This window comes from Poecile atricapillus, chromosome W (genome assembly GCF_030490865.1).
Source record: "Poecile atricapillus isolate bPoeAtr1 chromosome W, bPoeAtr1.hap1, whole genome shotgun sequence".
NCBI lineage: Eukaryota > Metazoa > Chordata > Aves > Passeriformes > Paridae > Poecile > Poecile atricapillus.
Window position 1 is genome coordinate 32,188,181 of NC_081288.1, and position 27,126 is coordinate 32,215,306.

At 40.8% G+C, this 27,126-nt stretch overlaps 2 protein-coding genes across 4 annotated transcripts in view; one reads left to right on the plus strand and one right to left on the minus strand.

The window, feature by feature from the left end:
* The window catches only part of LOC131591416 (vezatin-like), a 50,786-nt gene extending 49,217 nt beyond the window's left edge, over positions 1-1,569 (minus strand). For both annotated transcript variants that reach the window (XM_058862088.1, XM_058862087.1), the window contains exon 1: positions 1,441-1,569. In XM_058862088.1, the coding sequence (XP_058718071.1) occupies positions 1,441-1,476 (36 nt within the window). In that variant the 5' untranslated portion in view covers positions 1,477-1,569. The remainder of the gene's footprint in view (positions 1-1,440) is intronic.
* Positions 1,570-1,760: 191 nt separating this feature from the next.
* The window catches only part of LOC131591415 (FYVE, RhoGEF and PH domain-containing protein 6-like), a 70,870-nt gene continuing 45,504 nt past the window's right edge, over positions 1,761-27,126 (plus strand). For both annotated transcript variants that reach the window (XR_009280360.1, XM_058862086.1), the window contains exons 1-2: positions 1,761-1,932; positions 11,359-13,780. Coding sequence is in view for 1 of the 2 variants with exons in the window: in XM_058862086.1 (XP_058718069.1) it covers positions 1,920-1,932; positions 11,359-13,780 (2,435 nt within the window). In the remaining variant the exon portion in view is untranslated. The remainder of the gene's footprint in view (positions 1,933-11,358; positions 13,781-27,126) is intronic.

Genomic DNA, 27,126 nt, shown 5'->3' on the forward strand with positions numbered 1-27,126 from the left:
GTCAGCAGCCCAGCCAGTTTTGTAGCCCAACCAATCAGCCAACCCAAACAACCTGCATTTGTGCTATTTGTGTTGCTTTTCTGCTTTTATTATGATGTATCATAATATATGACAGATCTATTACTGCGTCACTCAGTATACCTATAAGTGTGTATGGACATACACACACACACTCTTGGTGCAGCAAATGTATCCAAAAGCCTTTAGTAGTGATGGAAACCCATTTCCAAAACACAAGGATAATAGTGAAGAGCATATGCAAGGAGATCTTGTACTCTATGCAGCAGAACTTTTTCAATCAAAATGGTAGTCGCTGCATGAACTGAGGAACTGTGAAACTGTAAAGCAAGTACCGTGTTTACTGAAGACTGAAATGCAGAGGGCAGGCATCCTACCTGTGACATAAATTCTCACCACAGATTTATTGTATGAAAGGAAGCAATTTACCATAGCAATAACATAAACAAGAAATCTTATTGTTAGGATCCAAGGCTAGTCATGGATGAACAGAAAACTTTGTGGTACGGACATACTACTTACACAGCTGAGAAGAAACTAATTGGTTATGTAAGGAGTGTTTTGTATCCTGGTTGAAGGAGAAGCCTTATTGCTATTAAAACAATTATTAGTTTAATAGACAGCGTTTCTCTATAACCACTTTGTACACCTGCAAAACCAGGTGTGTCCTCCATTAAGATACAATTACGCTTACCTGCTGCGAACAGAGTCGATTTTGTTACCGAACCGCAACAGCTGATATATTTAGCCACTCTTATTTAAATAAGGCCAAGATAATATTGTAGCCCTAACAAGACGTGATATAACTAGACACGGTTTATGCAAATCCAGTAATAACACAAATACTACAGAGATAAAGCAGCTTCAGTGCTCGCTACACAGTTGTGTTGCGTGCTGAAAGACACCTTTTACGTGAGTGACACGGATTCAGAAGCAGAATTTTTTAGCTATTTTCTCCCTCTGCCCTGACCCCGCAGTTCAGCCTGGCTGACCGGGGACGCTCCGCAGCCCGAGCGGTGCTCACGGGCGGCTCTCCGGGAACCGCCGCCGTGCCACGGGCCCCGCGACACCTCCCACCGCGGCCGCCTCACAGCGGGGCCGCCGGCGCGGCACCGCCGCACAAAGGATCGCCCGGCCCCGCTGAACCGTCCCGCCCTCGGCCGGCGCGGAGGGCGCGCCGCTGACCCCGGGCCGCTCCGGGGCGCGGGACACGCCGAGCACCGCCCCGACCCGCCGCTCTCGCCGGTCCCGCCCGACGCCGCCCGCCCGCCCGCGGCAGGCGCTGCCCTGGGCCGGGCCCCGCGCCCGCCTGGCGCCCCGCGTCCACCCGACCCGCCCGGTGCACGCCGCCCCCGGGGGCCGCGGCGCAACGAGGGGCGAAGACACCCGGGCCCAGCCCGCACCGGGTCGCCCCGCGCCCACCTCAAACACCACTTCTTCGTCGAACTCCGGTGTCATCCTTGCCCGCCATGCCACCCCCTCCCCGCGGGCACGCTGGGAAACCGAGTCCGCCGTGCCGCCGACCGCCCGGCCCCGCCCCGCGCCGCTGGCGGCGGCCTGACACCGGGGAGAACTACAGCTCCCAGAAAGCATAGCGAGCGCCCGCTTTCGGGCACCCTGTGGGCGGTGCTGCCCGGGCGGGGGCGGGGCGGGGGAGGGGCAGCGGGGGCGGGGCGGGCGAGGGCCCGGCTCGGGGGGCCAGTAGGGGGCGCCGGCTGGCGGCGTCTGAGGGCGCTCCGGCGCGGCCGCGGGGTGGGATGCGGCGGTGGCGGGCGGGGGGAGCTGCTCCTGCTCCGGCTGGGTGGCGGCGCGGGGGAACAATGGGCTCCTTCTCCTCGGCCCTCAGAGGGGCCGTGGCGTAAGGGACGAGGGGAAGCGCGGCTCCGCGCCTGGGGAGCACCATGAGCTCCGCCGGTGAGTGTCCGGGAAAACTTTGGGGAGCGGCGATTTCCGCCCAGCCGGCGGCAGGCGGGGAGTCCGCGTGCCCCCGCGGCCGGACAGCCTCGCCTCGCTCGCCCCGCGGCGGCGGCGACGCGGGGTTGAGGGGCTCTTGCCGCCGCACGGGAGCCGGAGCCGCCGGCGCGCTCCCTGTCCCGGCAGCGCTGCGCTCCCGGCTGGCTCCGGGGGCAGCTCGGGGAGGCGGGCGGGGAGCGCTCGGAGCGGTGAAGGGCGCACCCGGCTCCGGGGACAGCCGTCCCACGGGCACAGCCGGTCCCGGGGTCCGCTACGGGCTCCCCGCACCCCTCGGCACGTTTGGCCGCGGGGCCGTGCGGGCACGTCCTGCCCGGGGCTGGGGCTGCGCGGGCTGAGCCGGGCTCTCCGCTCACCGCCCCGTCTGTCCCGAGCGGGTTCCTGCGCCTGGGCTGAGCTCACGGCGGGGGAAAAACCTGCTGGGGGCCGAGTTCTGGCAAGAGAACCAGCCCCGGGGCTGGGGCTGTCACTCCGTCTGACTCCGCGGAGCTGCGAGAGTTGGTCAGCTGCGGCTTTGCTTCGGGGATGTACCTGCCTTGGCCGGGATCTTTCAAGCAGGAGCCCCACGGGGATGCTGGAAAGCGTTCGCTTCTGGCCTTTCCAGCTGCGGGTTGGAACTGACCTACTGCAGTTCTTTCCTTACCTTTCCTCCCCCGTTTCTTGACCGCTGCCAATTTAATGACTAAAAGAGCTCCAAGGCAAATTCTTGGTTCAGAACAAGAGCCCCCCGTGTTCAAGGGAATTGCTCGTATTTGTATTTGCCTGCGCGGTTGTGTGCTAACTTAGCACTTTTGTTCAGACATCTGTTAGATTAGCAGCAGATTCCTTTCTTATCTGCCTAAAGACAAAAGCGGGGGTCGTTTCTGCGTTGAAAACGTGTCGTGTAAATTATGATGTATGGGATGGAAACACAGCTAATTGTAGGGTTAAACGGGAAGCAGCGAAGTGCTTCCTCTAAGGATTGGGGTTGTGGGTGTTCTGAAGAAAAAGCAATCCACAGTCATCAAGCAGAAATATCAGCCCAGTTCTCAGTGTTTGCCTCTCAAGTATGTCAACTTGTTATTGACTCCAGCGTTAATTAAGATATCCGAGTTCTCTTAGCTAATCAGAATTTACTGGAAAATGAAAAGCGATTTAATGCTGCTTCATTTCAAACATTCCCATTTTTAATATGTTTGACAGAACTGACTTTGTTTAGATTTTGAAAAGCATTAACAAAACAGGTTATCTCTGCTTAACCAGCTGCACTGTATATTCCCGTTTCTAATAGTGCTGCTGATTGTGCAGTTCACCCGTGATCTTTTAAGAGTTAAACAGCTGTGCAAATAAGTGTTAGGGGGTGCTCAAGAGCAGAGCTATTAAAATTTGATACGGTAATAAGTTTCAGAAAGTTGGGTAGATTTCCAGTACTAAACAGCGATTTCAGGACTTTTAGATCTTAGCTGGTGTGACTTAAATCACTTTCAAGTGTACGTTGTGGTGGTGTTTATGGGGAAGGAGAGGACAAAAGGGTTCTGATGAGCAAAGTAAGCAAAAGGGAAAAAGGAATGCTGAGGAATATCAGAACAGAAAGTGGGACGGTTTCACGGCAAATCTAAATTTTAGCGAGTTTTTTCAAGAGGGAGGCATGAAGAGAACTGGGGCAGAAGGCGAGAAGATGAAGGGTATTTAAGACGGAATGAAGAGTATTTTGTGTGTGATATATTCTGTGAAGATAAAAAAAAAATGGGGAACAGGTGAAACAAGATTAGAGATTCATGATCCTGCTGGCAGTGTCATGACAGCTTTTGACATTTTAGTTAGCGAATTCTAAGGCAGGGTATTGAAAAGGCTGAAGACTGCCAGAAAACAGTTCTGAAGGTTTAATATCCTTCTCTTTTTATTGTTGCTGAACTTAGTGCCTCTAATATATAGGCATTCTTTATAAAGCTATTGCTCACGTAAAAACTTAAGAACTCCTGTATTTGAATTTCAGTCCTGTGATCTGTAGAATCTATTTTATACATTGAAATTATTTAATTGTGAATTCAGTTCTTATTCTGGTTTGTGCTATGTAACCCAGTTTTCTGACAACTGGTTGGTAATACAGCATTTCAGTAAAAATGTTATTTTTTGGGAAGGCTTCAGGTGGAACTTGAAATGCTAGAAATCATTCCTTCAATTTGACTTGAAAGGCCGAAGTGCCTCTCTTGTGTCTTCTTTTAATGTACTTTTAGAACCAAGCAACATGGTACAGCATCATCTGTATTGCTTTAACATTTTTTTAAGTAGCATTTGCAAGTGTATGCTTGATATGCAGGGCTTTCTCTGAGAGAGATACTGTACTGTTTGAGGTGTCTGTGGTATGGGGTGAAACGCCAAACACAGCTTCTCCTCAAGGACAGAAGTTGTAAAAGGTCTGAGATTGATAACCCAGCCTTAACCTCGCTCCAGTTTACCTTCTTCCTTTCTAAATAATGCAGTGCATATTCAGTGTCTTGCTGCGTATCTTTTCTATTTCCTCTACAAAATTGTTTCAGTTACATTTCAGTCCAGAGCTGAACATAATTCCCTGATGGAGATCTGCCACAGCTGTTGCTTACATGTCTTAAAATGTATATGTAAGTCTGGAATTGTTGGAAATAAAGAACTATAGCACTTTTTATATAATTTGAAGATTATCTTATTGTAGTGATCAAGCCATGTGATGGTTTCAACCTTCACTTACAGCTATACTTCTGCCATTGCTTTCTAATGCACTGCACAAGATATATTTATATATAAACACTATATATATATATATATACACATACATACACACATGATGCCAACAAATGTCCATTTACTCGTTTTCTGCCTGAAAGTGTTATGCGGGCTTCAAGTATGTGCTTTGCCTTTAAAAGGAAAAAACAAAAGCTCAGAGTTATGAGTTTGACATTTATTTCTCGCTGAAGAAACAGTCCTTATATGTGAATCTATAGAGCTTATTTAATGTGGGCAGAATGTATGGCTTAGGCTTGAAATTGGATTTGACAACAACAATGAGAAAAATGTATTTTTATGTCAGAAATGTAGTTCAAATGGAAAAAAACATAGCAGGAACAGAATAAACAAAATCAACATGACTTTTCCAATCAAACTTCATTGCTTTCAAGGATTGAAAAAAAAATGAGGCCTGCAGGGTTCAGTGTCCCTTTAACCCTCGAATGTGTCAAGTCTCATTAGAGTTACTCAGCTCTGTCTCTGCATGTGATCTTAAAAGGTTGTTTATTCATCTCTTGTCTTTACTCTGAAGTTATGCCTAACTTTCCTGTTTTATTTCAATAAGTCAGTGAACAACCTAAGATTTTGAAATTGATGTTTTCCTTTTGCAGTTTAATTAGGATGTTTTCTAAAGCTAGTGGAAACCACAAGTTTTCCCTTGTACTTTAAAAACTACATGTGTTATCTTCCGGGATGTTGTGACTCATTTCTTTTTTTTGTTTTTGTTTTTTTTTGAGCATTGTGGCACCTGACAAAATCTGAGCTTCTCCATAATGAGAAAATAAATAAACATTTGCAGGAAATAAATTAATGATCTCACAATAATTTTTTGAGGTATTTACCTAATGAAACTTTCTTTTTGTAACTGAAAACAAAGTAGTTGACCTGAAAAGCCTTGTAATAAGTCTTTAAAATTTAGGCTGCTGGAGAACAGGAGTTTTAAAATACTTTATCTGTTTCTCTCTGCAGTGTATTGAGTGCCAATGCAATAATCTCTCAGCATATCCCAAACATAGCAGTAATTATCTTTCTCCCTACATGTTCTTTAAAAGCCAGATTGGCTTTCTTGTTTCAAGACTGTGATTTGTAGTGTTTTGTGCCAGAAGTAGTCTCAGGAACAGCAAACTGGCTGTTGGAGCAAGCTCTTTCTTCATGTGAGAAAAAGCAGCACATTGATCTCTTGGTAGATGCCCTCTGGGCATTGCATTATTTTCATATATAGCCTACAGATGTGATTTGCTGTATCTGAGAATACAGTGTGCATATGTAAACAAGGTGCCTCAAGAAAGCCAATGCATATGTTTGCTCTAGGCCAGCTGATGCTTGCTTTACTGTTTGAAGCCCTTTTCTTACTGTGTGTGAAATGGATTTGTGAAGTAGTATGTGAAATATATGTAACCTTATAGGTGAAAAGGAATAAACTGCCATATATATTGTGTGGTAAGATAAGAGTATTAATATGATCAGCTTCTATAAAGTAGCTGATTTGTTAAATCCACACCTTTACTTACCCCATAGTAATTTGATTGTGTACCCTTATCTTAACCTTAGGCTGAGCTGCTATCAAAATCTGATGCCACACTGATTTATTGTTTTACTTTCTTCGTAATTTTTGTTGTTCAGAAGTAACATTGCTTTAAGGGAGGTTGCAGTATCCTTAAGATAGTGTAACTTAAGATAGTCCAATAGGGCATCCTGAATACCAGGAGGGGAGCCTCTGTTCAGGTGAAGCATTGCAAGGAAAGGAATATCAAGTTATGTCATCTTGACAGTGTCTAGAACTATTTGTCCCCTTTTCATGGAAAGATGCAAGTCAAAATGACCTGTTCATGTTCTTTTGTTGTTCCTAAATATGGAAGCTGTTAACATGGTCTCAAAGGTATTGGCATAAGAATTACCTGGGAAAAACAATCCTGTAGCAACAGTGGGGTTTATTGCAGAAGGGGTAGTGCTATTTGATTTTTTGCCTCAGTTCACCATCATATATCATTGTTTCTCCTTGTTCCTATGTAGAGCAGGGAAGAGAACAAGAGGTAAAAATTTGAGAAGGATTTAAAACTGTATAATAATAATGCTTAATATTGCAATATCTTATTGGCTTTTCTGTTCACTCTCCTGATAGAACGTAGGAGAAGGCACACAAGTGCTTTTAAGTGAGGTCCTCAGCTGTCAAATTCTATCAGCTGAAGAACAGAAACAGGCAGCACTTTAGGGTCAAAGGATTAAGAGTAGAAGTTGCTTCAGGATGTTCTCAACCTCCTCTGAAACAAATCAAAGGAAGAACAGGAGCACTTGCCAGTCAAGCAATAACAAGTGATGGTCACAGAGGAGATCAACAGCATGAGAATGGGTTGTTGCTTTTTCCTCAGCATGCTGAGGGACATAATTCACCAGAGAGATAAATGTCTGTTTTCTGTGCTGTGACCTGAAGTCAGACAAAGAGCACGTGCATTGATCTCCATAGGTGGTGCTAATGGTAATATGTTGTTAGAAAAATAATGCCCTTTTAAATCCACGTTTTCTAAGGGGGTCAGGTGTTGGTATTTTTAAGCACCTTTTTTTTTTCCCTTCAACACTGGGCATGGTATTGGCTGTTCCTATGTGAGCAGCAGATTTCCTGTTGGTGATGGCTGCATTGCTAGTCACTTTATTTATGGATTTCTTCCTTTGCATTGTCAAACAGGTTGGAGAATATCTCTTTGACAGTTTCTCTGGCTCCTAAACATTTAATCTGTTTATGCAAATAAAATTTTATATTTCTACTCTTAGATTTGCATTTATTACTGGAATCCCTGGATGCAGGAATTCTCTTTGAGAAATGGGTTAAGGTTGGATTTGGGAGTGGGGAAAATCATAGTGATTCTTTAATATCCTGAGTAAGACAGGCTAGAGAATCCAGTGTTCAGTCCAAAGTTTCCTCTGAAAATTCTACATGTGTCAGAAAGTAAGTTTCAGTTGCCTGTAAGTGCTTGTGGCTCCCCCACTACACTAGGTGAGATGTTTCTGTAGTTAATTATCCTTTAGGTTTCATAAGAATTTAAGAGCTTTGTTTCTAGTTTGAACTTGTCAAACCTCAATGGTCGGCTGTGGAATCTCATCAGGGCTTAGGTGTTTTTTTTGGTTTGGGTTTTTTTTTGTGATTCAAGAGCCATCTGTTATCAAAAACCTTTCACATGTGCGTAAGTATATATATTCTCTTACCATCTTAGTTTTTGAATTCTTTGTTAAATTAACCAGGATGATCTTCCCTGAGATTTGAAGAATAATTTTTAGACCTTGGATGATTCTGTAGTTATTTCTGAGATTGCCGGAAGGCAACATTGCATTTCGCTAACAGTCTGGCAGGTGCTATGTACAGAAATATTTTCAACTTCATCTTTTATACTTCTTGGTTTATTTACTGCTTCAGACCTGCATGGAGCTCTCATAACTATGTGAAATGATTTCCAAATTCTCTTCAATTTTTACTCTCCTAAGCATAACCAACCATCTTTGTCCTTAGATGAATAATGGCACCAGGAAAAAGCTGTCCAATCAACTAACTACCCCATGCATTTGCTCTATAACATTTCCTTCATTACATTTGTTTTTCACCTTGCTTATGCTTGCCATTTAACAAAAAGTCATTCTCATATGACTTCTAGTCATTCCTTACACCTTTATATATAACAGTTGCCTCCTACTTAGTTTTCTTTCTGTTCTGGATGGGAAATTGTCCCTTTTAGAGCACTGTTATGTAGTACTATGTCTTTCATCCAAAAGGGAATTTAATTAATTTATAAGCAATTGAACTTTAATTCTTGATTTCTAATTTAAATGTAATTTATTTCTAATGTAAATCTACCATACTTTTACCCTTGTCAGCTGCTGTAATTTTTTTCTAAGTAGTTCATTGCTCGTATCCTTCAGAAACTTAAAGTTATTTTGTTAAGGAAAACTACTGGTATGCATTCCCTTCTTGGAGTCTTTCCTCTCACGTCACATTTATGTTTGAAAGGGCTCTTCATCACATTCCTTTCTGATGGAGCGGTTGTCTGCAGATCTGTATTGATACCAAGACTGTAATGTGCCTGTTAATACATTGACCCATATCTACTCTAGATGTAATGTGCAATCAGTTTAAAGCAGACAGTGGTGTCTTTATTATCCCACACAATTTGCTGGTCTCTTCTGTCTGTCTCAATGCTTTTTAACATTGAAGAAATTTGAAAAATTCTAGTAGGCTTCAGAAATCACGTTGAATTGCACTTATTATCAGAAGTGAATATTTCTGCTCTGTTCATTACCCAGGTTTCTGCCACTGGCTTACAAACAACCAGTCTATTTGCTTTTCTTTTCTTTACAATTTCATGGTTTAGTTTTAATAAAACCACGGGGTTTTTTGATCATTTATATTCAGGTAATGGTGTCACATCATAACTTCTGAGTGTGCTCCCTAATAAATACTAGTTAGAAGCCCTGCAGAGTAATGTAATTTGGTGGTATCCAAAATGTTAGGCACTCTCACTACAAAGAGAGAAACTTCCAAGGTTTATGGACTTGAGTTTGTGTGTGGGAAAAATAATCCACAGGATATTGCTTACCTAGCCAGTGTTTAATCTCCTGTATTTTTTTCAGTCTGTTTCTCTTACTTGAGCATCAGAAAGGGTTCCAAAGCAGCCTGTCTCTCTCCTGTTTCCAGTGAACTTCAATAACTTAATAAATATAACTGAAGATGGTGCAGTCCAACACTACTGTGTTGTGTTCTGTGACAAACTGGGCTTCCCTTCTTCATTTTTTTACCGTGGAACACAGGCTCCTTTATTGCCATCACTTCATATTCCAATTGAATAAGCAATTGGCTTGTCTGAAAGTGAGTGTACAGCTCTCTTCTGCTGTTCAGGATCAGGAGTTACCCACCTGAAGAGTTAATTTTATTTTTTCCTAGCAAATTGTTGATTTATCTCTTTGTGGGAAACTTGCCTTTAGATGGAATGCAGAAGGTGGGATAGCCTTGGCAGTAAGTGGTAGTTGTCAGTGGCTACAGTGAGCTGTACCTTTGGAAAGAAATTCTGGATTTCCTCTTGCAAAATTTCTTAAAAATTATCTCTGCTATCAGAGACTCTGCCATCAGAGGTTTATCTCTTCACTAGTATAAATGGCATCAAGGACAGCCATTCCAAGTGTAGGCAGAGGCAGTCTGGGTACTATTTAGTGATTTGTGTCGTAGAAAAACATGGTTTTACTGGCTCTCTGCTTAGAGCAGTGGCTTGCTGTTTAGGAAATAGCTGCAATCTGCCTTTTTTTTTTTTTTTTTTTTTTTTAAACCCACCTAGATTTCCTTTAAACAAACAAGTCCCCCACAAAACAAACCTAAACTTTGAAACTTCATTCTTGCATTTCTAGGCTAGAGATTAAGATATAGTGTGTATCTATAGTAATAATGGTGGTAAAACACAACCAAACACCAAACCCACATTTCAAAGGGAATAATAAATCAATGGCATACCATATCTATTTGCATGTGAAACATTAACTAATGTGTTTTCTTGGGAGTGTTATTTAACATGTATATGACTTACTGAAAGTATACTGATCAAAACAAAGGTAGTAAATACAGAGGTAATACATAAACAGCACGAGGAACTTGTTTACTTTATAAATTTGCACTAATATCAAAAAACACGCAAAGCACTTAGAAATCTGAAAATATTCCAGCATATGGAAATGAATTGGTCACAAATAATCTCCTGAAATATTCAAATATTTCAGACATACTTTAAAAAAAGCAACCACAAAACAAGCAAACAAAAAACCCTGAAACCACTCAGCAGGATCAAAACTCCATAATCTCAAAGTTCTTCATGAGCTCCTTTTCCTAAGTGTACTCTCCCCAGGGTTTGTCATCTTGTTTTGCCAAGTGGGTCACAATTCATAATAGTGAAACATAACTGTTTCTAGGTCAGACATGTTGGGAAGAGTAATTTTGTATGAGGCACACAAATAGTATTTTACAATAGAGAGGTACTGCCTTGCTACAAATTACTGCATTAGCCTCATACCACAGACTAACTGAACTGTTGGTAGTGATGTGTTAGTTTTGCAGCTGCTGGAGTAATTCATATCAGTATTGTTTGAAGGGAGAGGAAGAGAATGAGGAATTCTAGGTTACTCATATCTCAAGGTGATGGAAGAGGGAACTGAACTACCCTGGTCACTATTCTGGCGGTCTCATTGTCTTTGTAGATTATTATATGTGTGGCACGTAACATACTTGCAACATTTTAAAATGGTATTACAGTTAAAATGCAAAACCAGGCGAATCTGCTCTGCTTTTATTGGCATCAAACTTTAACATCCGAGGGAGTGCATGTACTAATATTACATTACACTGTTTGTTTATGAAAAGACTTTGAAAACTTCCCTAACACTCCTTGATGTGCCTATTAAAACAAAGAAAGGCAGCTAGTAAAGAAGTGGTGTTGCAGAAGGAAGGCATGCTTTTAAGAGAAAAAATATATCCATAAACATATTGAGATCTTGTAGATCACAAGTTAAATGTTACAAAACTTTTAATCCTACTGTGTTGCAGGTGAAGTTGTTTTGTGGGCAATGCTGACTAAAGTCTTTGTTTTTAATCCTTCCTAGAAATTAAGAAGCCACCAGTGGCCCCCAAACCAAAATTTGTCCTGGGACACAAGGCAGCACCTCCACCTGTTGCACCGAAGCCTGATATTGTGCTTTCTGGTGGGATACAAGCAGCAAAGAAAACCAAGCCAGCAATTGCACCAAAACCAAAGGTTCTTAAAAGCTCCTCCATCCCAGAAGTTAAACCTCCATTGTCTACACGAAAAAACACAAAAAGCTTTGAGGAGCGCAGGGAAGATTCTTCTCAAACTCTAGACCATTTGAACTATAAAAATGAAACCTCAGAAGGAAGTACTGGAAACACAGCATATATTCTACCTGTGTCGCATTGCAAATTTGAATGTCTTCATAAACTTGGAAATGGAGAGAACACCTGTAAAACGCAGATAATTCTTGAGCACTTTGACACCTTAGAGAGCATCAAGCTTGGTGAAAGAAATGCGGTATCTCTGGGGGATAGTCACAATGAAAAATTGGCAAGTAGAAGCCAGGTGGTTTTGAAAGCCAGCATTTTGGAAGAGAAACTTAAGGATGTCCTAACTCATGGTGTGTTTCCTAACAGCAGTCCTGTGAGGCACAGGTATGCAGACAAATTTGACAAAGGGGATGGCAGCAGTTCCAAGACTGATGTTAAAATAGAGTTTATGGAACTTGTACAATCTTCGTCATCTTCTGAGGTAGTTAAAGGGAAGCAACAAAATGCTGATGGTAAGATTACTGCTGATGAGTTTCAGATGTCTGAAATTTGTCCTAGTTTGACTGAAAATAATCACAGTTGTTCTTCTCCATTGGACAAGGAAACTCTAGAGAATGAAAATTTAGGTAGCAACAGGATGTTTTCAGGTGAAATAGGGATGAAAGCAGATGCTGATAAAACCTCCCCTGAGACATCTTCAGTCCTGAGCTCCAAAGTGCTTCCTATCCCTAAGCCAAGAAAGCCACGTGCTGCGTGTCTAGTCCGTCAGGATGGCATAGACAGCACAGGAGAAGGAACAAAGGAACCATCTAATTCAGAGAAAGATTCTTATGGTGTTGTGGACCAAAGCTTAAAAAAGCCAGCAAGAATTAATGTCCTTGCTCAGAGTGTTTGCTATAACAATAATGCAGAAGTGTTTCATCCTGAAAAATGTGAGGTAACTCAAAGCAATGCAGAAAAAATGCCTCAGGTAAGGGAGCCTGCTGTGAAAGAGTCAGCTTCACAAAATCTTTTGCCTCAGCTTTTACATGGAAGTCCTGATTTGGTGAGACATGTTGAATCTTCTTTAAATGCAGACCATAATTCCATGGATGAGATAACAGATCACACCAGTATGCCAGATGCTGTGGTCAAAAGGACTGACTTTGTCAGGGGTGATACCCTGTCCATGAGTTTGCCAAAGCAGCTCAAATTGGCAAGCAGTCAGCACTCACCTGCTTCCAACAGTCTCCATGTTTCCTCACAAAACTTGGAAAATAAAGAATTTAAAATAAAGGATGAGAGTTCCCCAAAAGTTATTCCTAAGAAACCACAGAGGCATGGCCTTCCAGCTGCTGGATTGCTGAAAAAAGCTGCATCAGCAGAGCTTGTGGACAAAAGTTCTTACACCTCCAGTGAGGACAAATCAAACAGCCTTCTAGAAGGATCTCACTTCGCACATGCACGAGCCAAGGAGCAGGATGCGCTTTTGTCCTGTGACATACCCAAACGTTCTTCTGAAAAACCCGTCTGGAAGTTACCTCATCCTATTCTTCCGTTTTCAGGAAATTCTGAATCATTAAAAACTGCTACCAGCTTCAGCCACTTGACTGTTGTGACAAAACCTCGGGCCAAGTCTCTCTCTGCCATGGACATGGATAGGACAGACAAGCCCTGCAAAGACCACCATCACAAGAAAAATAGCTTGAAAAAGCTTCTGAACATGAAACTGTCAGTTTGCTTAAAGAAAAGTGACTTCCAAAAATTTCTGTCTAAAGGCAGCCAGTCAGTGGAGAGTGCTATTGCCAACCTTTCCAATGGGGATGGGTATGGAAATAACAACAGGAATATTGGGTCTGTAGGCAGTGAAAGGAAAGCTAAATCTGCCAAGGCGCATTCTGTAGAAATAAGTAGTCTGGCATTACAGAAGAAGAGGCAGAGGAACAGAAGTCAACCTGAGATGCGAAATAACCAAAGGCTGGATTCTTTAGAAAAACATGGACTTTTAGGAGAGAATTTGTCCCAAATGCCTTTGAATTCTGTAACCAGCATTTGTGATCCAGAGTACGAGAATGTACGTCACTATGAGGAAATACCCGAGTATGAGAACTTGCCTTTTGCTATGGGTGCTAGGAGAAATCTCTGCTCTGAATGGCAAAATTCCAGCAGTGTGGAAGACCAGAGCAGTGACTTCTATGAAGTTGAGGAGCCTTGTGAAGCTACAAGCAGGCGTTGGAGACTTGACAGGTAAAATAAAGAGAAAAGGGAAGTTAAACAGCTGCATTGTGACTCTGTTGGTTGTAAATATGTTTAAATGATAACTTGAGAGGCTGTACCTCTTTCATTAAATGTCAGCAGGACAGTTGTTCCTGTATATCTTTCTGTAGGCTTTTGTTTTGAAAACTGCTTGCACTTGGCAGTGAGTCAAGAGGAAAAGTAAGCTAGTTATTCCTCATATATTCCTCAAAATTTGGGAAACTTTTCAAGTTTTAATTAAAGCAAATCAGATACAGTCATGTATTTGTATCCAAGAATATTTCAATGGGGAGGAATGAACCTTGCCAGTCTCACGATGAACTGGAATAACTATCCAAAGGGTGCATAGTTGCTAGGTTTGTAGGGGGAATGAATATATTTTTAGATCAGTTGATAGAGCTGGGAAAAGCAGACAAGCTTTTCATTATGCAAATTTTTCATCAGGTCTGGAAAGCTTTTTCGGGTATAGCAGAAGCTACTGCCTCTCTCTAAATTCAGTGAGTTTTCTGTATCTGCTTGTGCTCCCAGCCAAGGTGGTAGTGGTGCACAATTTCTATGTGACTCATAGAATATTAGTGTGATTAGGGGTTTGGTAACTCTGCAGGTTGAGTTAGCTGAGGAGGTGGTGGAGACAGATAATATCAGCAGATTCAAAAAGGGATTGGACAGGTTCATAGATATGTGGAAATGGCCTCCATTTGCCCCAGGGAGGTTTAGATTTTATATTGGGAAAAATTTGTTCACTAAAAGGGTGAGTGGTCAGGCATTGGAATAGGCTACTGAGAGAAGTGGGGAGATCACTGTCCCTGGAAGCGTTCAAGAAATGTCTGCCTGTGGCACCTGGGGACGTGGTTTAGTGATGGACATGGCAGTGCTGGTTGGACTGGTGTTTTCCAACCTTAATGATTCTGTGCTTCTATGTCCAAAAGGGTTGCTAAATGAAATAGGCAGGAATAAATCTTTAAATATTTGTATTGCTGTGATGTATTGCTGAGAAAAGAAATGGGCCAGACTCATGTGCTCTCCCTAAAAAGTGTCACTTAGTGTGGTAACAGGTAAAGCATTGCTTTGTCCCAATATGGTATCATGTAATTTCTTTACTTTAGCTGATCAGGTTTTCTTACAGTTCCTAAAGATTCACCTCAAACCAGCAATAAGTCCCCAGCAAACTTCTTCACGCTATTGAGAACATATGCATAACAACAAGAATAAATGAATTAGCTTCTAGATGGTCACATTTAACTTCATTTTTCACTGAGTTACTAAGCTTTGTTTCATTTTGGATGTGTGTATAGCAAACACATGCTCCAAAGAATGTGTTCTCATATAGGAAGAGACAAATATTTTAAGGGGCATCCTATGTTAATTATTTTACAGCTAATATTATCAACATGGGTCTGTTTGTTGGAAAGCATGAAACCTTATAATGGAGAGTAGGATTTCTAGTTATGGGCTATGTCCTGGTACATTTATTCAAGTGGTTGTTGAGTATATTTATAGTTTACAGCAGGGCGTTTCTTAGTTTTGTCTTTGGCATACTTTAAGCTCCTGACAGAGTGTATGCTTTTTGTTGAAGTCTAATCTTTGAGCATCTTTCAAGGATTTTGACCAAGCTCTCTCGGTATTCCCACAATTTGGTGTACCTAAGAAGGGTGAGACCAAACTTGAATAAAGATGCATTTTACGTGTTTATGTGACTCATTTTGGTTTGTGTTGTTTTGTTCTGAATACAGGTGAATATCTGTCTGCTTTAGGAAGAGGATAGTTTTCCTGTATGAAGCATGGTAGATGTGAGATTGCAGTTGCTCCTGAAGTGAAATTCTGTAGTTTTCTTTTCTGGCTAAATGTGTGAGATTTATTGTTAGTCCCTCTCCATACAAACCTTCCCCTGTACCAACAGTGATATACGGGCTTGAGTGGTCCCCCTGGCACATCTACACCTGAAGCTGCTCCCTAAGTTGGATGTCCTTGGCACAGCTGGGTTTGTGTTGTTTTTCTTTAAAAAGCACACATAGAAAACCAGAGCTAGAGCCATTTGTGTGTTTGTTTTAAATTGAATGAAATAGCCGGAAACTACCTTATGAAACAAGTAATGCATGTAGTTACTTTGATAGATTTCAGAGAATAAAGAAATGCCTACAGAAAAAAATAAAGGGGACACAACAGTACAGTAGTCTCTTGACCTGTATCAGTGCTGCTGGGAGAGCAGGGATGAATATTCATTTTGGCTCTGCCTTGGGAGGTGTAAGGGTCCTCGCCCAGACAGGCCAGGCAGGCAGCTTCTCCAGTTTTCCGATCCAGTATTATCTCAAATCCTTTGAAGCTTCCTTATCAATGTTGTCTCACCCTTTCTGCATAGTTCTGTAAGAGCTTTTTATCATTTCCTGGGCCAGGCTGTATTATAAAACCAGTTAGAGAAACAGTGCTGCTGTTGTTATTGAAATAATTGCCTCTCGCGTTTTCCCTAGCCTGTCAGAACATGCACTCAGCTCTTTTTCATAGATTGTGGCACACAAATTCCTGTAATGCACTGCTAATGGGGATCTCAAAGCAAATTATGTTATGATTAAAGCCAGTGTACAAATGAGATTGTTCTTCTGAGAAGTTCAGACCAATTGCCCACACTTCTAGTCATAAGAGTACATTCAGTATATATGAAGTCTGAATGCCAGTCTTGGCATTACCAGAAGAGTTCAATGGTGTCTTTAGCTCATGCTACATTTCTTTCTGGAGGAAGAAATAAAATTTTGATAATGTACTCAATACTTTGGTGGTTACAGAGGAATTTCCTTACAATCCAATCTGATGAAACCAGTGTGCTTTAATGGAAAATGGTAATAGCTTTTGACACTTTTATCTGAACTTTTAATGTCGTATTTAATTCAGCTATGCTTTGCTTGCTTGAGCCTTCCCACAGGGAATTAAATGCAAATGGAAGGCCTGGCTAATTAATGGTAGGTATCAGTTGTCAGGACTTCATTTCTGAGGTATTTGATGTCAACCTGCTTTCTACTGAAGAGAAGGCTTGGCTTTGAAAGGAAGAGAGTCAGGGTCCTGATCCAGTATATGAACCACTGAGGTGGAGTAGGTGCTGCTGATGGGAGTCAGAATGGATTTGGTTTTTGTTACGTAGTTTGGAGGAATATTCTCAATAAAGTAAATAATATCAGTAGCTTGGGAACAGATAGTCTATGTTTCCACTATACAAAAAAGAAGTCTTTCAAAATGGTGTTTAAGGATTGTTTATTTTGGTCTAGTCTACCTTCTTGACTGCCAATTTAAAATAGATAATTTAGATAAATGTGTTTTTATGAGGACTCTATAAAAAAAGTGAGTGAAGACTAGATGCTCTGAGATAGAAAATGTGCTGTTAAATATAAAAGAAGTTTTAAATATCATTATCCAGTCAGATAACAACAGGAAATGCAGCTTCTGGGTTTTGTGGGGGTTTTTTGCATGTTTGGGGTTTTGGTTTGCTTGTTTGTTTTGTGTTTTGTTCTGTTTGGAGGTTTGTTGGTTTTGTTTGTTGATTGTTTGGGTTTTAGGGCTTTTTTTGAGAAAACAATGGTTCAGGCCTGAAAAGTGAGATGAAAAGTCAGTCATGCTGGTGCCACAATTCGTTTAGTGTTGTCAGAAACCAGTAGTTGTAATGGTTGTTTCAAAGTAATGCCATTCTTTTGAAAATTCCAAATGAAAGAGAAGTATTTTTGCATTAGTTATCATATTTTTAGTGTCAAACCTTTATTCTGAGGAGGACAGCAAAATCTTCCTTAGATCTAAAAGTAACGTTGAGTGTACGTTTGTCCAGTGAACTGAAAATGCAAAGGAACAATGAGTGTGCCTTGGAGCATCTGTCATGCTACAGAAAATAGAAATTTAAACTTTTTTGGATCTTTTGGCCTTCCTTTTGGTATTACACTTTTCTAGACAAACAATTGTATTTTAGGTTGAGTGACTCTACTCCTTCAACCTTCTGGGAATAGCACAGTGCATTTACTGGATACTTTTGACAGTGTTCCTTGAAGATGTTGCAAATGTACATGACTGCTAATTTATTTATGTCTGTGTCATTGTGTTTCCAGCTAGGATTTTTCTTTGGAAAAGCATGAGGAGGGAGAATACCATGTGACAACAATCATTTATGCTTTCAATGTTGGTTTAATCAAATATTATTTTGTATATTACCCACACCTGCTGATTTAGAATAATCCATTGCTTTTCCAGAAATGAGCATGTCAGTGCAAAATATAAGTTTAGTTTTCTGTACTAAATTCTGCTTTGGGACTGAGCCCCCAGAGGGCAATTAAGTGTCTGTGAAAACCTTCATGGAATATTGAATTTCATATTGAAATCTGTGTGGCTAAGCACTTTGCTTTGATACATATTCCTCTTTGATGTTGTGGTGGGGGTTTTTGGTATGTTTTTGTGTGGTTTTTTGGGTTTTGTGTGGTTTTTGTGTTGGGGTTTTTTTGCAATGGTGAAATTCCCATTCAGAAACACTAAATTAATAAAGGACTGCAAGATCTAAATAGCATTTAAAATACTGCTAGTTCAAACCCTTATGCTGAGATTTGAATGCACAAAATACATTTTGGGTATTGGACGTGTTATACCTATGTCTTCCTTTTATTGAATTTTTTTGAAGGATATAACTTCCTGATAAGTAGAGGCCAAGTATGTAGATTTATTTTTTTTTCAAATTTAATTTGTTTCTCAAAGATTATTTTCTGATCTGAAGAAGGTCAATTCCTCCTTCTTCATCAGCTCTGCGGTTTTGCCTTGTCTTCCAATCTCCCTGTGTGTCTAGCTGGCTTCTGCCACTCTCAGTTATACAGAAAATTCTTTCTCTGCAATTGCCCGTCAGGTTGTAATGAAATAGCTTTGATAATAGACTATTTCGATTTCCTATCAGGCTTCATTGTCCTTGGTCGTCATGTGTTATCACTGGCTTTCTTTTTGTGCTGTGCTTCCTTGGGTCTGCCTTTCTTTTCTCCTCCCTCCTTTTTGCAGTGTGGTCCAGCAGGGAGGCCTCTGCCAGCTCTGAGTTCTTGTCAGTGAGGAGTGAGGCAGAGGGCTCAGATCTGTGCTCTCAGTCCCCCTCAAGGCTGACTGCAGAGCTCTCTGGCAGTCCCAGCCCCAGAGCCAGGAATGAACAGGAATGGACAAAGCAATTCTTGCCTATCAGATATAAGGAATAAACCGTTTTGCTGACTCGTCACTTCTTGCTCTTACAGACCATGAAGAAACAAATTCCGTAGTTGTTAGGCATGTCTAATCAGAGTCGAATCAAGGAGGCATGGAAATGTTGGTAAGAAGAGGTAGTAGTACAGTTGCTTGGGAATACTTATGTGTGACATAAGGACTTAGGGGAGAATGCAGACACTGGGAACCTTGGGTCTGGAATTTTGTAGTGTCGAGTTAATTATTTCGTACCCATAGGGTAGCATGTCAAACTACATGGAGGACCCACAGTTAACTTTTTTACTCAGGAGAGCATATGGGCTGTTTTGGGTTTTCTTTCTTTCCAAGAAACTTCATGTGAGTCAGTGTCTCCATGGTCTGCTTTTCCAGCAAGACAATTTTTCCTTAGCATTGGAGTGTCTTTCAGTTCTTCAGCTTTACAGTTTAGTCTGCTATACAACCTGAAGTAAAATGCATATACTGTATGAAAAAATTACGCAGTCTAGAAAAATACCCAAATCTTCTAAAGCAATCTGGTAGAGCTATGCTGATATTCTCCCTCCTTGCCTCCCCCTCTTTTTAAGGTTTTTTAAAATCGGAATAAATAGGAACTTTATTAGAATCTTGACAAATTCTCATGCAAATATGTTTTTGAGATGTGCTGATTTAATCTGTTTTGACAGTGGAAGAGATTCTGAGGTTTGATTGTCTCCATCTTCAATGAGGGAAAGAAAGAAGCTGGAGAACTACATTTTTCCAATACTGTTATTCTGGTGTACAGTCCAGTAATGAAAAGATTTAAAATGTTCTATGACATGCAAATAACTGTGAAGATCCCCAAGATGGTAATAAAAAGGAATTTTCATCTTTGATATTTGTTTCATCCCTCTTTTTAAGGGCTCCCTCTTGATTTTGGTTAAAGAAAGAGGTGGGTGAAGAAGGCTGGCATGGCCAGGGAAACTTCTGAAACTCCTGACAGAGCTGGAGGTGCAATAATGAAAGTCTTGGAAGTTACCAGGTGGTGTTACAAGTGCTACATAAAAACAGATGTAGTTTCAATTCTCAATGTTACCTTTTTATTTTATTTAGTTAGGGCTGGGTGTGCTTGTGAGTACAAGAGGCACTAAGATGGTGGCAGTGGTGATGAGGCAGGCGCTGCTGTGAGTGCTGCCCAGCTGCTGGGTGAATCCTCATCTGCTTTCCAAAAGATTTGGTGGCTACTTTGGTCACAGTCTTGTGCAGTCTAGAAAATTACATCGTATTAACCTTGATGCACATGCAATCTATATGCATTAAAAGAGTCATTTTGAGGGTAAACTGTGCTACCCTTTGCTTCCCACTGAAGAAATGCTCACCAGAGATAGCAAAAATGTCCAAGCTTCTGTTGCCATTTCTCCCCTGATACAATACAAGGATGTCCTTGTCCTTCCGGTGACGTTGCCCTCAGCTCAGTGTGCTGGCTCTTGGCTCCAGCTGGAGGGTGGCTCAGTGTGCTGTGAGGGAGCCCGAAGGAAGCAAAGCCGTGCATAAGCTGCTGTGTCTCTTAGGCTCCTTCCTAACCCCCCTGGTCATGGGTAACAGGAACTTGAACGTCACGCACTTTTGTAAATTAATCTGCAATGCTTTATCTTTTTCTTTCCTCTTTTATTCCATGTTTGTGTTTTTCCTAATTTTGGCATTCTTCAAATGTATTTCCTGTCCTTAAAGGTGGAGAAAGCTAAGTTAACGCTGCATATTTGTCACCCATGTTGGCCTTTCTCCCCTGCCTCCAACGTGTGCGCTCTGTCTCCTTTTGCCAACCGTGATATAAATTAGCAAAATGTAGCTCTAGAGAATACATCAGATGCAGAGAGGAGAGTCAAATGTGATATGAGAATTGATGAAAGACCCATTTATATGCTCAACAGCAGCCTTTTCCTGTGGTTATTTTCAGCATCAGCTCAGGAAATGTGCTTGTGGAGCTCTGTGGCACAGTGATATTCCAACTGCATTCTAATGTAATAGTATCTGTAAAACAGTAAGATTTTTGGGCTGCACAAATAAATGTCTAAAGAAAGTGACCAAAATATAAACTTGGTTTTTTATTTAAATGCCAACAGTGCTATTAATATGCCACACTTACCCAACATTTCTATTTGACCTAGTTAAAGATGTTTTAATGATTAGATTTACAAAAGTGTGCAGCTATGTTGTTTCAATGCACTAGACAAAATTTAGGTAAAGAAATGCTGGTTTAATTTTAGATGCTAGAATCCAATAAGTTTCATATAGAAACATAAGGTTTATACAAGTTTTAATTTTTCTTTAAGATATCTTTGTGCTTATGAAAAACAGTTCTACTCAAGCAGAAGACTAAAGAAATACTTAAGATGCATACAAATAAATGAAGGTAGTTTTTACCAAACCTACCATTTTGAAAGTTACAATCTGAGCCTTATGGCTCAGTGATTTCAACAGCTCAGAGTTCACTTGGATTTTTTGTTGCTTTTTTCCTAGTGGTGTTTGTGGAGGTGGGCTGTTCTGTACAGATTTTTAGATGAGCTGAACAAGTTTATGAAGCATGTCTGAATCTCATTCTTCTAATTTGTGCAAAAGATTAGAGGAAGAGATCACATGGGTCTAATCTTGCAAGCAGCTCAGTTAGTCTTTACTCTTAGTCTGTGTTACTCTTGACCAAACTATTTCATCCTCTCTTTTCTGACATACTGTCCAGGAAGCTGCATCAGCTCCCATGCATGCAGAGAGTTGTGTGTTTAGGAGCTAAGCCACTCCATTTCTGTTCCAGATCTAGGTCACTACCTTTTGAGTAATCTATTACTCAGCTTTCTTTTGTCATCTTCTCAATATCTGCTATGTAAAAAAACCTGAGTGCAATAGGATGTGCGTTATTTTTAAATTGAGTGAGCAACTGTTTGAAGAGAGATATTGGAGCCCTGATTCAGGAACAGTCATGCAAAAATCATAGAAGTAATGCTGAGTCAATACAGAAGATACTGGGTAGGGCCTTGCATTGACTCTGATTATAGGGAACAGACATTGAAATGTCATGGTAGTTCAGGCAGGGTAAGGTAAATTTTATTTGAAATGGGTATTAATAGGAAGTTTTGTTGTCACTTGGTCTGAGTTTTCCCTTTCCTATTTGATACATTTGTTTTGGTATTTTTTGTCACAATTATAGTATAGTTTTCCAGAAGTCTATTTTCTGTGTGCTAGAGTTCTGTTGTGGTTTTTCCTTTTTTTGTGTGACAGGAAAACGAAGTGTTGTTTTTCTTCTGATCTTGCTGTCATTTCCCAATCTACTTCATTCCACTAGGGTCTGTTTTGTAAATTGAGAGAAGTTAGAATGAGTGCCATATTTTTCTGGCCCTTTTTTATATTGTTTTTGCCAGGAGCTCCTTCCAAAGTCTTGCCCATGAGCATTGCAGCTCTCCCTTAATTCTTAACAAGAATTCATGATAGGGGAAGGCAAAAAGCTCTAAGTTCTGCTCTAAATCTCTGTAAGGAGATAATTTGAGAGCTGTTCACACCTTTTTTAAACTGTGCTTTCTAAAGTCATGCTGCAAAGTATGCTCATGAGTGTAAATTCTCTTTACCTACCCTGGGAGACAGGTAATCCCTCACAGCTTTTGTTGGTGACAGAAAACACCAATGCAGGGACCCCTTTCCCTTTTATATGATTCCAGCCAAGGGTTTAAATCCCTATATTTTGCCACAGTATTTCACTTTCCAGAACCAGTGCTCAAGACTGTCCTACTGTATCCTCCTGGATCATATTTTACTACATTGGCATCATCTCCTTTTGGCACCTTTGCTGGAATGGGTAAGATAAATACAGCTCCTGGTGTAGGCTGTGTTTCACTCTCATTTTTTGCTTCATGGTCCAGTATGTCCAAAGGAGAATGGAAAAGAAGGGGGACATAAAGAGGACAATGAGGGAGGGGATTCTTTAGCTCTAATGGTAGACAGTCATTGTTGTTAAGAAGATCTGAAGTTCAGGTGACAGTTTTGAATTTACGATGGGCTAGGTTCCGGGTGCATCTAGAGTGATCTTAAATTCATCTTCATGCTTTCTAGACCGGTTTGCAAAAGGAAATGTGCTGGTGTTGGCTTCTTCAGGCTGCTTGTGGATGGGAGGTATTGCAGCAAAATGTAGCTCATCTAGAAAGTGCAGTAATTGATGCCTTTACTAATCTTGCTGATCACTAATCTCTTTATGTATTTTTTTAAACATTCCGTAGAAACCCACTTTTGATCTTAGTTAGTATTCATGATAATTTGTCAATTTGAGTGTCTGTCCTGCTTCTTCGTGATGTCAGCTGTGCCACACTGTTCAGGAGCTGAGCTGTCCCACTGTGAGCACCAGTTTTCTTGCAGACTTTTAAACTGACACTTCTTTCTTATCCATTTCTTTTTTGATGTGGCTTTGCTGTGGTGACTGTAGAAACATCTGAAGCATGCATGTGTGTTTATGTTGAACTTTCCAGGGAACTGAGGAATTGTCAACAAACGGTCTCACTGAAGATGACTTCGGTGAGCATGGGAGGCTGCCTGTGACGAGCCATTCTTGGGTGCCTCTGGCCTCAGGAGCTCATGTTTGCAAATCACAGCTAAATAAGGAGATAATTTGAGATCTGTTTGCACCTTTTTTTAAACCATTCTTTTTAAAATTGTGCCATGGAAATGTGGGCATGACTGTATCGATCATAGTGTGCCTGAAGTAGGGTGACTGACAGAATGGATTACTTAACAAATTTTGTACCTTTATTTTAATGTGAAGCTCATATGACAAATGTGCGCTTTTTTCTTGCTTTTTTTTTTCCTTAGAGTGTGAGTCAGCTGTATTTTTCTTTCATCTCCTTGAAGAAAGTAGTATGAGCTGTCTTGACCTGAGGATAAGAAATGCTAGACTGAATGCTGCTGGCTACAAACGCTGGGATAACTTGGTTCAAGCAAGTCAGGTGCAGAAGTGTGCAATGTGCTCAGCCAAGTATAGAAGGAGCTGCTAATGGCATGATCTAATAGGCTAAATGCAGTTGCAGCTCTCACAGTGTTTGTGATGTCCTCCTTGCCCAGAAGTCTCAGGTGTAACCAGTGAGTGCCAGAGGTAAGGACTGGGACAAAGACAATAGTTCTTGGTGTTTCTCCTGGCAAGAGCAAACTCCTGGCATTCCCACATGGCCTCTCTCAGCAGCCAGCCCATTGTCCAGGAGCCAGCAGACAGCTTTCAAAGTGCAAGTGGCTCTGAATGAAAATCCATTTCAAATAGATTGTATTGAGCTTTTCTTTCGGTAGTGTATTTCTGCCATTGAGCATCCTGGCTTTCTGTAAAAAAATACACTAATGAGTGCATACAGTACATATGATACTGTTTAAAATAATTCTACTTCAATTCTTGAAGTCTTTAAATCGAAATTTGAAAAAGGAACCTGGAGTGCACAAAATATTTTCAATTGTAGTTGCTCAGCTGGATGCTAGCTGTTTCTGTTTTCTAGCTGTGATTCTTGAGGAGTGTTTATATTTGTAATTGAATCCTTTAAATTCCCTAACTAGCCAGGAGAGAATATAGCACAGCAGTTCTAAGCGATGCAGGTAGTCATGGATTCATCAGTTCAGTTTGTTTGGACCTTGTTTTGTGCTGCTTTTTATTTTAAAGACTTTATTTTAATGATTGTTTTATTCCTTGCCATGCCACCTGTGGAAGGATGGCTTGCAGAAGGAACTAATGAATCTCACAGGCATGATCTAGTTAGGCAGTCTTAAAAAATATAAAGAAAAAGAAGATCAAAATCAACTGTCATGTTCCTTGGGATCACACCAATAAAAATTCATGTCTGGTTGCCTTTTTTTCTTTTTACTAGTTGTAATAATAATAATAACTTACTAATATCATTGACTTCTTACTGCAGAATGTTAATGCCATTGTGTAAAATCATATTTGAGAGGGCACCTTGCTATCTTGCCCTCTTACTGTGAAAAGGTGCCATTTTTGGCAGGGAAGTTGAAGCCCAAGCAGGTTGGCTGCAATAAGGCAACCAGTCTCCAGTGCTGGCAGCCACATCAGCACTGCGAGAGACGCAGCAGCATCCACCAGCCTTTCTCACACTGTCCACTACACCTAGAGGAGAGAGATGTGATCTCACCTTCAGCTTTTTACATCTGTGAGTCTGTCATCAAACCAGAGAGGTGACTGATGCTGTAGAAATAATTCAGAGAGGTAATCCCCCTGGCCTGGGTTGCATTTCATCTTCATTTGCTGTTTCATGGTCCAGTGTGCCTGAAGGAGAAATGAAAAGCAGGGGGACATGAAAACAACAAAAAGGGATGGGATATTTTAGCTGTAATGGTGAACAGCCACTGTTGTTCAGAGAATCTGAAGTTCAAATAAGAGGTGAATATAAAGCTCCAGTTAAGCTCCAGGTGCATCTAGAGTGATCTGAAATTCATCTTTATGCTTTCTAGACTGGTTTGCAAAAGGAAATGTGCTAGTGTTGACTTCTTCAGGCTTGCTGTGGATGGGAGTTATTGCAGCAAAATGTAACTCATTCAGAAAGTGCAGTAATTGATGCCTTTACTAATCTTGCTGATCACTAATTTCTTTATGTATTTTCTTAAACCTTCCATAGAAGCTCACTCATGATCTTGGCATCCTTTATTATCTCAGTGCTTTGCCAAGTATGGTTGCTTCCTAGAACTGATTTTCTTTTTCCAAAAACCTGCAGTAATTAAATAATAAAGACAGTGGACTGTCTTTAAAAAGAAGCATTAAGAAAAAGCAGAAGAAATTCACTAAACAAAACAAAAGGGTTATTAACCAAGTATTAATTTTACTTCTGCTTTGAAGGAGCACCTTCTGTTGTTTGGGCACCAAATCAGGGAATTACTTCCTAAGTTGTTTTTGGACATTAATTCGAGCTCTATGTTTACAGTCCTTCCTTGAAAGGGATTCTGAATTTAGATAGGACCAAACAGAAAAGGTTCCATAGAACATTTTATTTCTTTAGGTCTTTCACTGTTGCATTTTCCCAGAAGTGTACAACTACGGTTCATGGGGGGAATCAGTGAGGCATGCTTACAGCTACTGGGAGTATGATGGGCCATGAGAAAAATAATGTTATATCAGCTATTGCCTTCACAGAGAACCAGCGCACTTCTAAGTCTTAAAAAGCCAGCAGGTGAATGTGCCTTAATTACTAAAATTGATTGCAGGGAATGGTGATGTTAAAAATTGAAAATGGATAAGCACTAATAATAGTTGCTTGCTCTCTGGGGGAGAAATGAGGTGCAAGCAGCTGTGAAAAGATTGTGAAATGCTGTAATGAAACAAGAAGGATTTGAGATGAAATATTATAATGGGGCTTGTTTAGTTGCTCTCTGAAGTTGTGGTGTGTATTTTTTAGTTGAATGGGAACTTCAGTTTGTATAATTCTGCCTGTATGCTGAAAGCTTGCTTTAAAAATAAACAAACAAACAAACATAAACACCCACAAAAAACGTGCAAAAAAATATTGGAAGAAGAGACAGAAGGATAAAGCAGAGGATACTGGAGACTCCTTTTAGAACAATAAAAGGATGAGAAATTAAGAGTGTAGCAGAGTGTTGTGTTCATTGAGCATTCCTACGTATTTTTATTACTTACTGAAAGTAGGAAAAAGATCTAAAAATAATGAAGATCACAAGGAAATGTGTGTAAAGCAGTAGTGTGGATGAATCTATTTTAGCAAATACTTTGGAGCTGTGGAAACTAGCTTTAGTAGTTATGGTGATGCTAACACTTGAAGTCATTCCAATATACTATAAAATACTTAATGTTGGAGCATTTCATGGCAGAGAATCTTTCTGAATGATTTCAGTCAACCATAAAATACTATTTGCCTTCTAAAGGAGTTGAAAACAGAGACTGAAATATTAATTGTGACTTCAGGTTATAGTGCCCTATGCAGGGTCCAAATCAACAGTGTCTGAAAGTGAAGCCACAGGTGCATTTGAAGTTTCTATAAGACAAAATATACTGAACTAGTCTTGGTCATCTCTTGAAGACAATAAATGGTTTTTATGCCGATTCCCAGTGGTAATAGTCTGATGGCAATTTTTGACAGTTTATCTTGCTCTATGTATGTCTTACTAGGACCAGCATGTTTTATCTCATTAGTGTTTTA